Source organism: Rhipicephalus microplus, chromosome 7, assembly GCF_043290135.1.
Source record: "Rhipicephalus microplus isolate Deutch F79 chromosome 7, USDA_Rmic, whole genome shotgun sequence".
In the NCBI taxonomy this organism is placed as follows: Eukaryota; Metazoa; Arthropoda; class Arachnida; order Ixodida; family Ixodidae; genus Rhipicephalus; species Rhipicephalus microplus.
In genome coordinates this window covers 22876717-22888376 of record NC_134706.1, presented here as the reverse complement: position 1 = coordinate 22888376, position 11660 = coordinate 22876717, and the positions used below count along the sequence as shown (strand labels likewise).

The following is an 11660-nucleotide window of genomic DNA, read 5'->3' as shown; positions in this document are numbered from 1 at the left end:
ATAGTTTGTTGGTACTTCACCTTGCTGTGGGTTCCGAGGATCCGAAAAGAAGCAGGGGACAAGCTGAAGGCGGGCCAAGTGATATTTCATAAAGGAGACTCCTACCACAAGGCAGATATCTGCTTCATGAAATAGTCTATGCTAACGCCCGAAGAACAGCGGAATCCGGGAAGTGGAATTATTAATTGGTGTAATTTGACAGAAAATAAACACAGGTCTCCGCCATGGCAAGCCGGTGTTCTACCCCAAGGCCGCTCCGATGCTTGAAACTGCTTCGGCACGTGACACGTACCTGGGAATTAATTTTACGGTAAGCATGCCGTGCGAAGGTGACTAGTTTGTTTATTGCTAATAGAAGAATTTAGGCGTTCCGGTTGCTGCACGACCGTACTGACAGTAGGCATCCTGGAACAGTTTGTATTAGCCAAAGTTACTAGCTTAGGTAGTCAGTGCTGTTTGGCACGCTTGTTTGGCCTCCCCGGAGCGAGCCCAGGCTTGCAATAAAAATGTGATAAGCATCAGGCTCGATAACGCTACCGCGTTTTGCAATTGAAAGACGACAATGCACGGGCGTCACATTTAAAGCGTTAATACTCAATGTTAACGTGGTAACACAAATTTTTCTCGCAGGAATTCCATGTTGGTCGTCCTCATCATTGTTTGGGAGTGAAAAATTATCATCTCTTGTCCGGGACCGAAATTTCGTGAAAGATACAAATCAAATAAACAATGAAATTTCTGGGCCTTACTCAGGATCAGAAAAAGGTTGTCTTCGTGTACGGCAGGTGTTCTACTACCGAGCCACTAGATTTGTTGAAACTGCTTTGAAAAAAAAATACAGTATATGATTGCCTATAGAAAAAGGAGTCTTCTTAAGCTGTTATATGCTGCGTGGCAGAAGCGTAGGATCGCGCAAGGCATCCAAAAACTTCAGTTGAGCAACGAGCGGTCGTTTTAAAAGCCTACCTACTACACAGTGATCAAACATATTTCATCATCATCAGCAGCAGAGCCACCAACAAAGTGCACAGCTGCATAGGGTTCGCGTGCTGGCTTAGTGACACCAAGTGGGCCGTTTGCTGATTCACAAAAGGAATACTTTTGGTATAGTGGGCGTTGATTTGATTGATTCATATGTGGGGTTTAACGTCCCAAAACCACTCCATGATTATGAGAGACGCCGTAGTGGAGGTCTCCGGAAATTTAGACCACCTGGAGATCTTTAACGTGCACCCAAATCTGAGCACACGGGCCTACAACATTTCCGCCTCCATCGGAAATAGTGGGCGTTGAAACAAAGTAGTTGCAATAGGCATTCAACGAAGTTTTCGTTGCCGTACGACACACTTCTGGAACGCACCGAGAACCTAAGCAGGTTAGCCATTTTGAAGGGGATGTGCGTCAGGACCGATTACGCTATTGGCCTCCAGGACATACCGTGGCACCACCCTACGTAATGACGTCACTCATGGGATGCCGGCCTCTGTTGCCTGCTAGAACACTGAATTTCCTGCGCTTTTGTTGTGGACACCATGCGTGTTTCCCTTTGTTTGAAGCTCAGTGCTTAAAGAAGCGGTAAGACATGATAATACAGCAAGGAAACCATAGAATCGGTACCCCCAGTGGAACTCTCGTGTCTCATTTGCATCGTAAAATTCTAAGAAACAGGACAGCAATGGAGAACGAAGAAAGGAGCAGCCATGGGGGACGATGCAAGCAAGGCGAGCGCACGCACCTATCTGTGAGGTCAAAACGATTGCAGCACTGGCCTCTCTAGAGGAGGCCCTCGCGGCTAATTGCGACCTACCCTTCAAAGCGAATGTTAAGCCTCCACCAGATTTCTAAGCTAGTGTCAATTCTAAGAAGATAGGGCCATAGGCATCAGCTGAAAGCATTCTAACATCGTTAGTTTTGAGTGCTTTTCAGGAATCAATCACATCTGTAGGCATTTTACTTCGGCAAGAAGGAATATCTAGAGTCCCTAACTGAATAATCGGCGATATTTCCTATACGCAAGAAGATATAGGCTGTAAATGGCATAACACAAGAGAACATTTTCCAGGTGTTTAAGGGGCATTGAGCGAGAGAATGATATCTTGTTTATGTAATAAATATAAACCTGATAACTGCTTTTCTTGTCCTAGATTATCAAAACCTTGCTTTCGAATAATGATCATGATATGTCTGCTCAGCAAACGCAACAGTGCACTTCCTTTAGTATTTTCGCACAGGATTTCCAGAGAAGTATTTCTTAGTTGAATACACAGCAGAAAGAAATGTATAATTAAAACCTTAATCAGCTTCGTGCCTTTTTTTTACAGCAGCACTCATGTGACTCATATGATCTGTATTCCTGTGTTCGTCAGCTCCATTTTTTTCACGGCTGCGTTCTGTCATTGAATTCCATTTGTGATTAATGGCATAATTCATTTAAAACAGTGCCTTTAACATGAACCGTGGCCATGCCAAGTACTTCGTAGGCTATTCTTAAGTTAACGCTGCCAGCGTTCGTATTATGCCATATTTTCTCATCGATTATAATGGTACGTGTTTTTAGGAGTATTTGTCATGAAGACGGCGGTTCGCCTATATTCTCAATGACAATAGCTTTTTTGTGGTCTTCCTAATGTTGTTCCCCAAAGTCGACTTTTGCTTTTAGCGCATCTTTTGTGGTGCCTAAACTTTGTAAAGAGAGCTTGAAATTGTAACTTATACACTTACGTAGGATATATTTAAATGCTGATAAATATGCTATTCGCCATAAGCTCTAAATGGGAAAATGAATCCTGATATCCCCTTATGTTCATATAGTTCAGACACTGAAGATTCAGTTGTTGCGCAATGGAATAACCCCCAAAGAAATAATCTACGTTATAAATGCTTTAGGGTACAAGGCACAGGTGTATATATTTCTTTAAAGTATAGGTTATGAGTCTTATACGTAGTAGGAATCAAATTAGAAAAAAAAGCATGGTACTGCTTGTAGTAAAGCGCCAATGTTTAGGCTAATTTGCCTCATTTTCAATTTTGACTGGTTACCGCGCAGTATTCACGTACTTGAGAAAAAACAACAGGATTGAAAATGAAAAACAAGGAGCAAGGGCTCGGTGTGAATCCTGCGTCCTATCCAAATATAGGAGAAATGGTCTGAGTACAAAGACAGTAAAACATAATAAAGAATAGGTAAGTGAAGATTTCCCATGCTTATCTCATCTAATAACGACACGTATTCCGTAGTGAAGCTCAATGCACCATAGTGAAGGTCAATATTATCTTCAAAAATCGCAGCACTGCTCGTTGCGAGTGAGCCCCGCCGCGAAGGTATATTGGCCAAGCTACTCGGCTGCTGATCCGCAGGTCGCGGGATCGAATGCCGGTTGCGGCGGCTGCATTTCCGATGGAGGTTGAAATGTTGTAGGCCCATGTGCTCATATTTGCGTGCACGTAAAGAACCCCAGGTGGTCGAAATTTTCGGAGCCCCCCACTACAGTGTCTCTCATAATCATATGGTGGTTTTGGGACGTCAAACCCCACATATCAATCAATCGTCATCATCATCGTTGCGAGTGAGACGACAAGTGTTATCGCTGAGCCATATCGCCGAGCCATTAAAGAATAATCACTTCACCAACCACGTGGCCTAAATATGCAAGCAGTACCTGTATTTTGATCTTAATCATGGCCACTCTACAAGAACTTGGCACCACGCTGCAAGCATCAACGTTCTGCCTGCCTGCCTGCCTGCCTGCCTGCCTGCCTGCCTGCCTGCCTGCCTGCCTGCCTGCCTACCTACCTACCTACCTACCTACCTACCTACCTACCTACCTACCTACCTACCTACCTACCTACCTACCTACCTACCTACCTACCTACCTACCTACCTACCTACCTACCTACCTACCTACCTACCTACCTACCTACCTACCTACCTACCTACCTACCTACCTACCTACCTACCTGTCTGTCTGTCTGTCTGTCTGTCTGTCTGTCTGTCTGTCTGTCTGTCTGTCTGTCTGTCTGTCTGTCTGTCTGTTTGTTTGTCTCAAAGTTCAGCCAACAGCCCAAATATAAAGGAACACTGACATCAAATTTACTCATGCCAAGATTTTTGCGTCAGCGAGTAGCTATAGATCCTGTAGCAACGTTTCGCGACCTAAAACACAACTGAGGAATGAATACTTATCTTTTTTATTGATTTATATTACTGGGATCTAGCACTATTCAAAAACGGCCGGCGATTCCGCCATTTTTAGCGCTGGGAGCACCAGCAGTGGCTCTACCTCGCGGTCACCACCAGGTCCCACGACAGCTGACCACTTCTCCACAGAAAAGAGTGACGTCAGGCTCAGCTGCTCCACAAACATTTCGTCTACTAGCCGGACACATTCAGTCATACCTTGTCACCTGCATAGCTGTCGTCGCCGTACAAAGTGTCGACTCGGGTTCAATGCGATAGTCTGGAGCTTGCAACCCCCGCGACTCACGGCGTCGCGAATTATTTTTGCTTCGATCGACCTTTTGCAGAACAGTGATTTCGAAATGGACGCCGTTCCAAGCAGCACTGCAGAGGTGCCCGAGGATACACGCTTCAGCCTTGTTCGCTCATGTGTCCCAGCTATTTTGGTGTGCCTTGGCGCGCAAAGCATTCAGGTATACTCATAGGGGTCAATGCAATATAGCTATCACTAATGAGCATCAGTGGAGAAATAGAATATGTTTCCTGCTTGTCAGGTTCTTGTTTGTGCTCCAGATGGCCCCACCTATCCAGCCTCTCGCGGTTAACACTGTATTACCACTTTTACATGGACGCAAAGCCTACAGATGAATTAAAATTCAGCGATACATGCGTGTTACTTGTTTACGATAATATCTGACGACACGCTCTTCCACTTTTGATAGCTTGTGGTCGTGTTGATGTGTAACACATACGTGATATGAAAAGACACCCTCATGGCGCTTTATCCGTGCTTCGAACTAGACGATTGCAACTGACCTGCAACTCACAACAATTCCCCGACATGCTGACCGACAAGCACACGTTTAAGCATGCTCTTTTGTTGCGTCATTATTTTAAAATTAGTTTTAATCTTGATAGTTTCACAAAATTATTCAAACCGGTGCGATGAAAATCAGACGCGACGAGCCACGGCCTGGCTAGACTGCACCTGCGCGCGCTAGCCCGGCCGTGAATGAGCGAGTGCATTTCTGCACCTCGGCGCCAGTGGGCGCCACGATAAGAACACTCGGATTGTACACGTCATCGCTACTCGGGCATCGTCACTCAGGATGGTATTTGTGTAATGTATCACACCGAACACGTAGCACTAGCGTCGATGTCGTCGGGCAGTCAATTTTTCGTTTTTTCTCCTTAGCTTTTCTACGCTGTTTGACAGCGAATCAAAATAATTTCTACGCGACGGATGGCGTTCAAACTCGGCCAAGAAGCCTTATGCATACCAAGCGATCGAATGATGGGCACATCTTGATCTTTAATTTTGATGTCAGTGCTCCTTTAAGCACTTGCTGAACGCCCAACCATCTTGAACTCATGGCTGTATTCACGCTTGTGAAAATCAATAAAAAAATCTAATATACGCTTATCTCTGGCGCAATATGAATACGCAAATACTTGTTGATGTGTTCCTTCACTAGAAAATACAGAGACGTAATTCTATGAACCTGAGTGTTTCTTACGCTGCGCTCAAAATGGGACGCTATGCACAAAAAAGCGCTCTAGGCACTATATGGTGCTGCCACATGGTATTGACTCTGGGTTCGGCACAAGCTATTGTTTCACGACTGCAATGACAGGTGGCGTCCCTATTTTAATAAACGCAGCCAAGTGCGGTCGATTCAACGTAGCGGAGGTGCTGTTTGAGGCATTACGGGTTGCCGAAGATGACACCAGGGCTGTCGTGGAACGGCCGGTAGAAGGGTATCGTCTTTCTACGGCATTTGCAGAAAATCCCAGAAACGCGCAGCCAATTTTTTTTTCCCTTATACACTATCTCTCGCTTGTAGAACTCAGGGCACCCCGGCCCATACTATCAATTTGGGCTTTGTACGGAATGTCTTGGTGATGGCCACTACAAAACTATATCTGAAGTGTTCACTTGTTTGCTGTTTTAGAAAGCTCACAAAATCTCTTACGCAATGGCATAAGACAACTTGAATGCTGATTTCACAATGTCCATTTTTTTTGCCTTCAATCACTGGAGGACGAGAGCCACTTTCTTTTCTCCTTTTTTTCTAATCACCTACTATGCAACTCTGCTGCACCCAACGTGGATCAGTATACACTCCGGGATTAGTACCTATTTCTGCACCTTAAATGAATTTACACTGCCTCTGCATTCGGCCCAGCTCTGGTGAAGCAATTTTGGCCGGGAATGAGCTTACAATATATTATGCTGGGGCTCTATAATCATGCCACTGAGACGTCTGAAATTCAGAAACTTTTCAACGTCTTCAGTGATGCAAGGTTACATTGAATCCATACTTACAATATATTATGACAACACAAATCTATTCACTGTAGCGTAACGTCAGTTTAAACCAAAATTTAACACTTTACCATTTACCCTTTTTTACAATATTTATATTGACGCCGAGACCCACCTGTGTATGTATCATCTGGTGCCACAAAATACAAAAAAAAACTTCAGCACTCACGATGCGTATACGTGTTTCGTACTCTTATAAAGCATGCGGTAATGAGCGGACACATTTTTATTCCATGGTAATAGACTGCTGTTGTGGTGACAAACCTCTGCCACATTGCTAACATAGTTGAGAGATGCATTTATTGATTTCAGCAACGACGATTAAATCACGTCTCTGACACGAACGGTGTGTTTTATTGCACATTTCTAATTTTCATGCCCCAAAACTTCATCGAAGAACCTACGACGAGGTTTGATTAACTGCGCCTCCAACTTGCTGCATCTGTTGCGGTGCCACTTCTTGCACTTGTTGCGGTACCTCTTGCGGCACCTGTTGCGGTACTTCTTGCGGCACCTGTTGCGGTGCTTCTTGCCCCTGTTGCGGTACTTGTTGCTGCACCTGTTGCGGTGCCTCTTGCGGCAACTGTTGCGGTGCCTGTTGCTGCGCTGATTGGCCATTTTGAGTGTAATCTTGATATGGAGTTTGATAAGCAGCTGCAGACTGATGGTTGGGGCGGCTTGCAACCGATTGAATAGCACCAATGGCGCTCCCCACACTTTGAGCGAGAGGAACTGCGGAACCTGGTTATTCAGTAGTAATTAGTGTTTTGTTTTCACTTTTATAAACAATTAAACAATTGAGGTACACTTGATTGTCGAAAGCATTCCACAAGTATAGGTACCTTTTATTTTTTTTCCTGAGTTCTATTTAACCTAGCATAAATATATCTTCATTCATCACTGTTGTGTGCTGACTTTCAAGAGCACCTTTGTTCTCGAGCGACCCCGACCGCCTAAACAGTCAGTTTTCACTCGGGTTCAAAGGTGCTTTCGAAAGTAGGGACGCAACATCTATATAATAAATGAAAGCTACACTAGATCATTATTGCACAGAAACATTAGAAGTATTCATACTGTACGTTGTTAAAAGTTATGTAACCTGTTACCAGCACCAATTTGAAGCGGTTAACATTTTAAGCGCCCATTTCTCTCATATATTTGACAGACGTCAGAAAGAGGAAGTATTAACGCTCGAAGTTCATGAAGTTTGCTTCAGATACAGGCACGCTGCAAATATGCAAACAAAAGCTGTGAATGTTAGTGGAGTAGCGCTAAACGTACTCTTTCACTTTAAGAAGCAATAGCTTTATGGAAACAGATGCAAGGATGCAGTCGTATAAGTTAACTGCATGTGCAAGTGATTTCAGGGTTTCCTATGTGTGTGTGCAAGTGTATTACGTATCGCTGAGTAATACTTTGGATAAGCACATAAGAGTCAAGTATTGATAACGATGTCAACACACACGCTCACGAAGGTCCAGCTATGAAGTGAAGTTTTGGGCAGTAATGCAGGTGAGTACGAAGAAATGTGGACATGACTCAACATGAATAACTGTATCGATACACGCTTATCGTGTGTACAAAAGTGTCCAATATAGTAACTCGTGTGCTGACAATGGAGCGCACTGCACTCTAGTGCAAATAAATATCGACTGCATAATTTTTTTGAACGTTCACTCAGATCGGGATTACCATCGCGTCTGTTCATGTCTTATTGCTAGCTATCATACAACATAAAACTCGAATTAGAACCTAGCATTTTGCAAAGTGAGTACGCATTGACATCTTGCCTTGTTTCTTTTGTTATTAGTTAATATATTATTCTATGAGCGCACTCTTTATAGGTGTGACATGACATAAAAAACGCGCAAACACGTGATTTTGATGTGTAGAAATAATGTCTAGTCCTCGACTCTACATTCGGTCTGCAAAGGGTGGCTGTCAAACTATACTCATACAGTCAAGAAGACCATGCCTACGAATTCTATGTACTATAAGCTCGGGTGCAAACACATTTTCTATCCTCATATCTAAAGGGCTGGAAAATATAATTTATCAGCGATAATAAATATTTTATGCTATCAAAACTTTAATCAAAGCATGAGGTGCATTGGTGGCCAAGTGAGCAAATAGACAACACGATGATGTCCTTTACTTGTTTTGCTCACTTTGGTTGCTAGTTAACTTAACAAGAAAAGAAAAGCGGCAAAGCGAGCGTGCCTGACCGTGCCCTTCAGTGTAAATATTCGCGAGGAGAGTTGCCTGCAAAAATATATGTAGTTTTGTTAGCTCATTTTTGAAGTGTTTCTTTTATTTGTCTCTTGAAAACTTTGTGTATTTAACGAATCGAAATATCAGGAACGTAATTTCTTGTAAGCTACAAGAAACTTTGTCAGAACTGTTTTCAATATTGTTTTTCTGTGATCGAAAAGCCGTGATACTCGATTCTATGTTCCCGATAAAAATACCCGTTTCGCTGGCAAGACGTACTTGGGAGGTTGCAATACCAAAAAAAAAAAATACTTCGTAACATAGCCTTGTCCAGAGATACATAGCTTTCGGTCCCTGAACCTTTTCTGTGTGTACAACTGATAAGCATGCTAGCGTCTGTTTGCATTGGTACGCTCCTCCACGCATTATGAAGCACTGCGCTATACATGCTCTGATTAGAATTATGAACGAAAAATTACTCATATTCGGATTTATATACGAACCTGCAAGAGATCCCATAAGTCCGCCTGCTCCAAGCATTCCAGGCATTCCATACATGCCAGCCATGCCAGGCATGCCGTACATTCCGGTCATTGCGGCCATTGGATTCATTGCTCCCATTGGATTCATTCCGCCCATTCCAGCCACGCTAGGCAGAGAAGCTCCAGGGCTTGCAGCTGGTGTAGAAGACGCTGCAGATCCCGAAGATTCTGTAGCTTCAGGAGAGGAGCCATCTCCAGGAGATTTTGTTGATTCCTGTGATAAAGGGCCAGCAGAATTTTTTGAAGTGGAAGTCTTGGTTTTCGTAGACGACGCTTTACCAGAAGCCGGTCTAGGTCTTGGTCTTGGTCTCGGTCTAGGTCTAGGTCTCCGTATCGGTAGAGGAGCAGGTTCTGCACTAGCGCCATAAGTCTTTTCGTCGAGCATTATAGACAAAACAATGGCACAAGTGGCCACAGAAAGAATCATACGAAAGCTCCACGTCTTCTCCATCATTATTGAGTGTGACAAGCTTCTTGGTCTCCCAGTAACGTGTCACTCTTATATATACGGTTAAGAAGATTGCACGTGGGCAGAAAAAATTGAGAAGTCCAATTGTTATATTTGCGATCTCTCTTCTGGCGTGAATAATTCTCTGGCAAAGATGAAGGGTATATAATTGTTTTCTAACTTCCTTACCGTTAATAGCAACAAAATAAGATATTCAAAGGTTAAGATAAATCACTGTAAAGAAATAAAATAGTACACTAGTGCCATCTTTAGTCAAGACAAAAAGAATGAAATTGCACATGGCAAAAGAACTTTGTTGCAAGTGCTGAGGTGGGAGAGTGATATCAGCAGCAGTAATAAGTGATACGTGTTCTACAGAATTCCATTATCATTACACTTCTCTCCGCACAAGAATCATGGCGGCACGTGTGCTCTTCGTGTAAAATCACTGTTGGCATGTGTTGAATGTAACCACTGCGCACTCAACATCGAATGTACGTTTAGATTGTTCGAATTCCACTCTTAAATTGCACCTTTTGCCGGATCATTTCTTGCCTGAATACTAAGGCTTCTCAGTGAAGTGAAAGCTCACAGGGCCTCTTTGCACACCCCTGAGATGATTGGAAGACGGAATCCATCCTCTTTTCTTTTAAGTCGTTTATTTTTTCTGCCCCGCCACATTGCAAAAGCTTTCTGTACCTAAATTCCTTTTCAATTCCCTCGAGTACCGAAGGCACATTAACAAGTTTTGCGCTACTTCCGTGACGTTTCCACCGTGACCCAAGCTGCTGTGTCGTGCGCTGACGCCATTATGTGACGTTCCGCTATGTGACGTCATTACTACAGCACACTGACATCACAATAACATTACAAATTTTGGTTATCTGCGACGTATGCTTACGTGATATGGTGAACACCTTGCGATTACTATTATTTGCATAATTGAGGTAGACAGTGACGGTTGATCCGAATGCGGGACGTTGATCAATTTTTCTGTTTTATGAGTCATCGAAGGATTCACCTAATATAATGATTTAAAAACAAGCTACGTTTCTCGAAAATCAGCGAGTTTTGTAGCGCATCTGCACCTCCACCTGTTAGTTCCTCCACCGAGCACAGTAGCAGCCAGTGTATACATAATTCGCCAAATCTTCCTTTGTCGCATAAAGGTATATCAAAAAAGAAGACTGTCCCACCGGTAATGTTCATGGAAAAATTCTCTGGAACATTAATTTCACAGTGGTTTAGACAGAGTCTTACGCACAGGATTCAATCTGTTTTTTTCTTGGCAATAATTTTGTTTTGTCAGTTCATTATTATCGCATATTTCAATAAAACCTGTGATTTTTTAACACTCTTCTTGTTGCAGTGAAAGAAAATTGCGAAGTGATCAACAAAAATGCCTTGTTTATTTCAGTATGTTGCTCTAACAGTAAATAAATAAGTATAAGGAAATAGGAAATCCCGCTGCTAGATGCACCACTTTTCGGAACATGGCTACACTGACACCGTTTACTCAAGAATTTTTTGTTGCTACAAGCGTATCTCATCGCATTCTAAACGGTACAAAAAGTACCATGATGAGGTAAAATGAATTCACCGCTTATACCCACTGCTTAGAGGTGAGTAATAGGAAAAACAGCAAACAGGCATACCTATACTGACTTCCTTTTTAAGATAGCGGTGCTTTATGCCACGATCCACCAAGACTTCACTGACGTACTTCCGTCACTCGTATGACGTTGAAAAATATATTTTAACAGATAACAAAAAACCCTTTTGTCACCTCGAATCAAACTCATGGCTCTCACCCTATAACACACGCGTAGAAGTCACTTGGTCACAGAAGCTGCACTGCGAAAGATTTTGCACCATTAAGGGAATATTTTTGTCTAAGGGGCAACATACTTTCAGGGTGTTTAGAAACACCCTAAAAACGTAGGATGTAAGGAGACG

General features: G+C 43.1%; 1 protein-coding gene across 1 annotated transcript; it reads right to left on the bottom strand.

The window, feature by feature from the left end:
• Positions 1 to 6838: 6838 nt before the first annotated feature.
• LOC119179700 (uncharacterized) lies at positions 6839 to 9754 on the bottom strand. Its single transcript, XM_037430817.2, has 2 exons — positions 9218 to 9754; positions 6839 to 7244 (listed from the first exon to the last, which is right to left on the bottom strand). Exons 1-2 carry the CDS (start codon positions 9708 to 9710, stop codon positions 6904 to 6906), a joined length of 834 nt encoding a protein of 277 aa, XP_037286714.2. The 5' UTR covers positions 9711 to 9754; the 3' UTR covers positions 6839 to 6903.
• Between the last annotated feature and the right edge of the window lie 1906 nt (positions 9755 to 11660).

Excerpts from the sequence above, each read along its gene's own strand:
- LOC119179700 (XM_037430817.2), bottom strand. The coding sequence starts at position 9,710 with ATGATGGAGAAGACGTGGAGCTTTCGTATGATTCTTTCTGTGGCCACT. Across the intron at positions 7,245-9,217 it reads ACTTATGGGATCTCTTGCAG|GTTCCGCAGTTCCTCTCGCT; the intron begins GTTCGTATATAA and ends CTGAATAACCAG.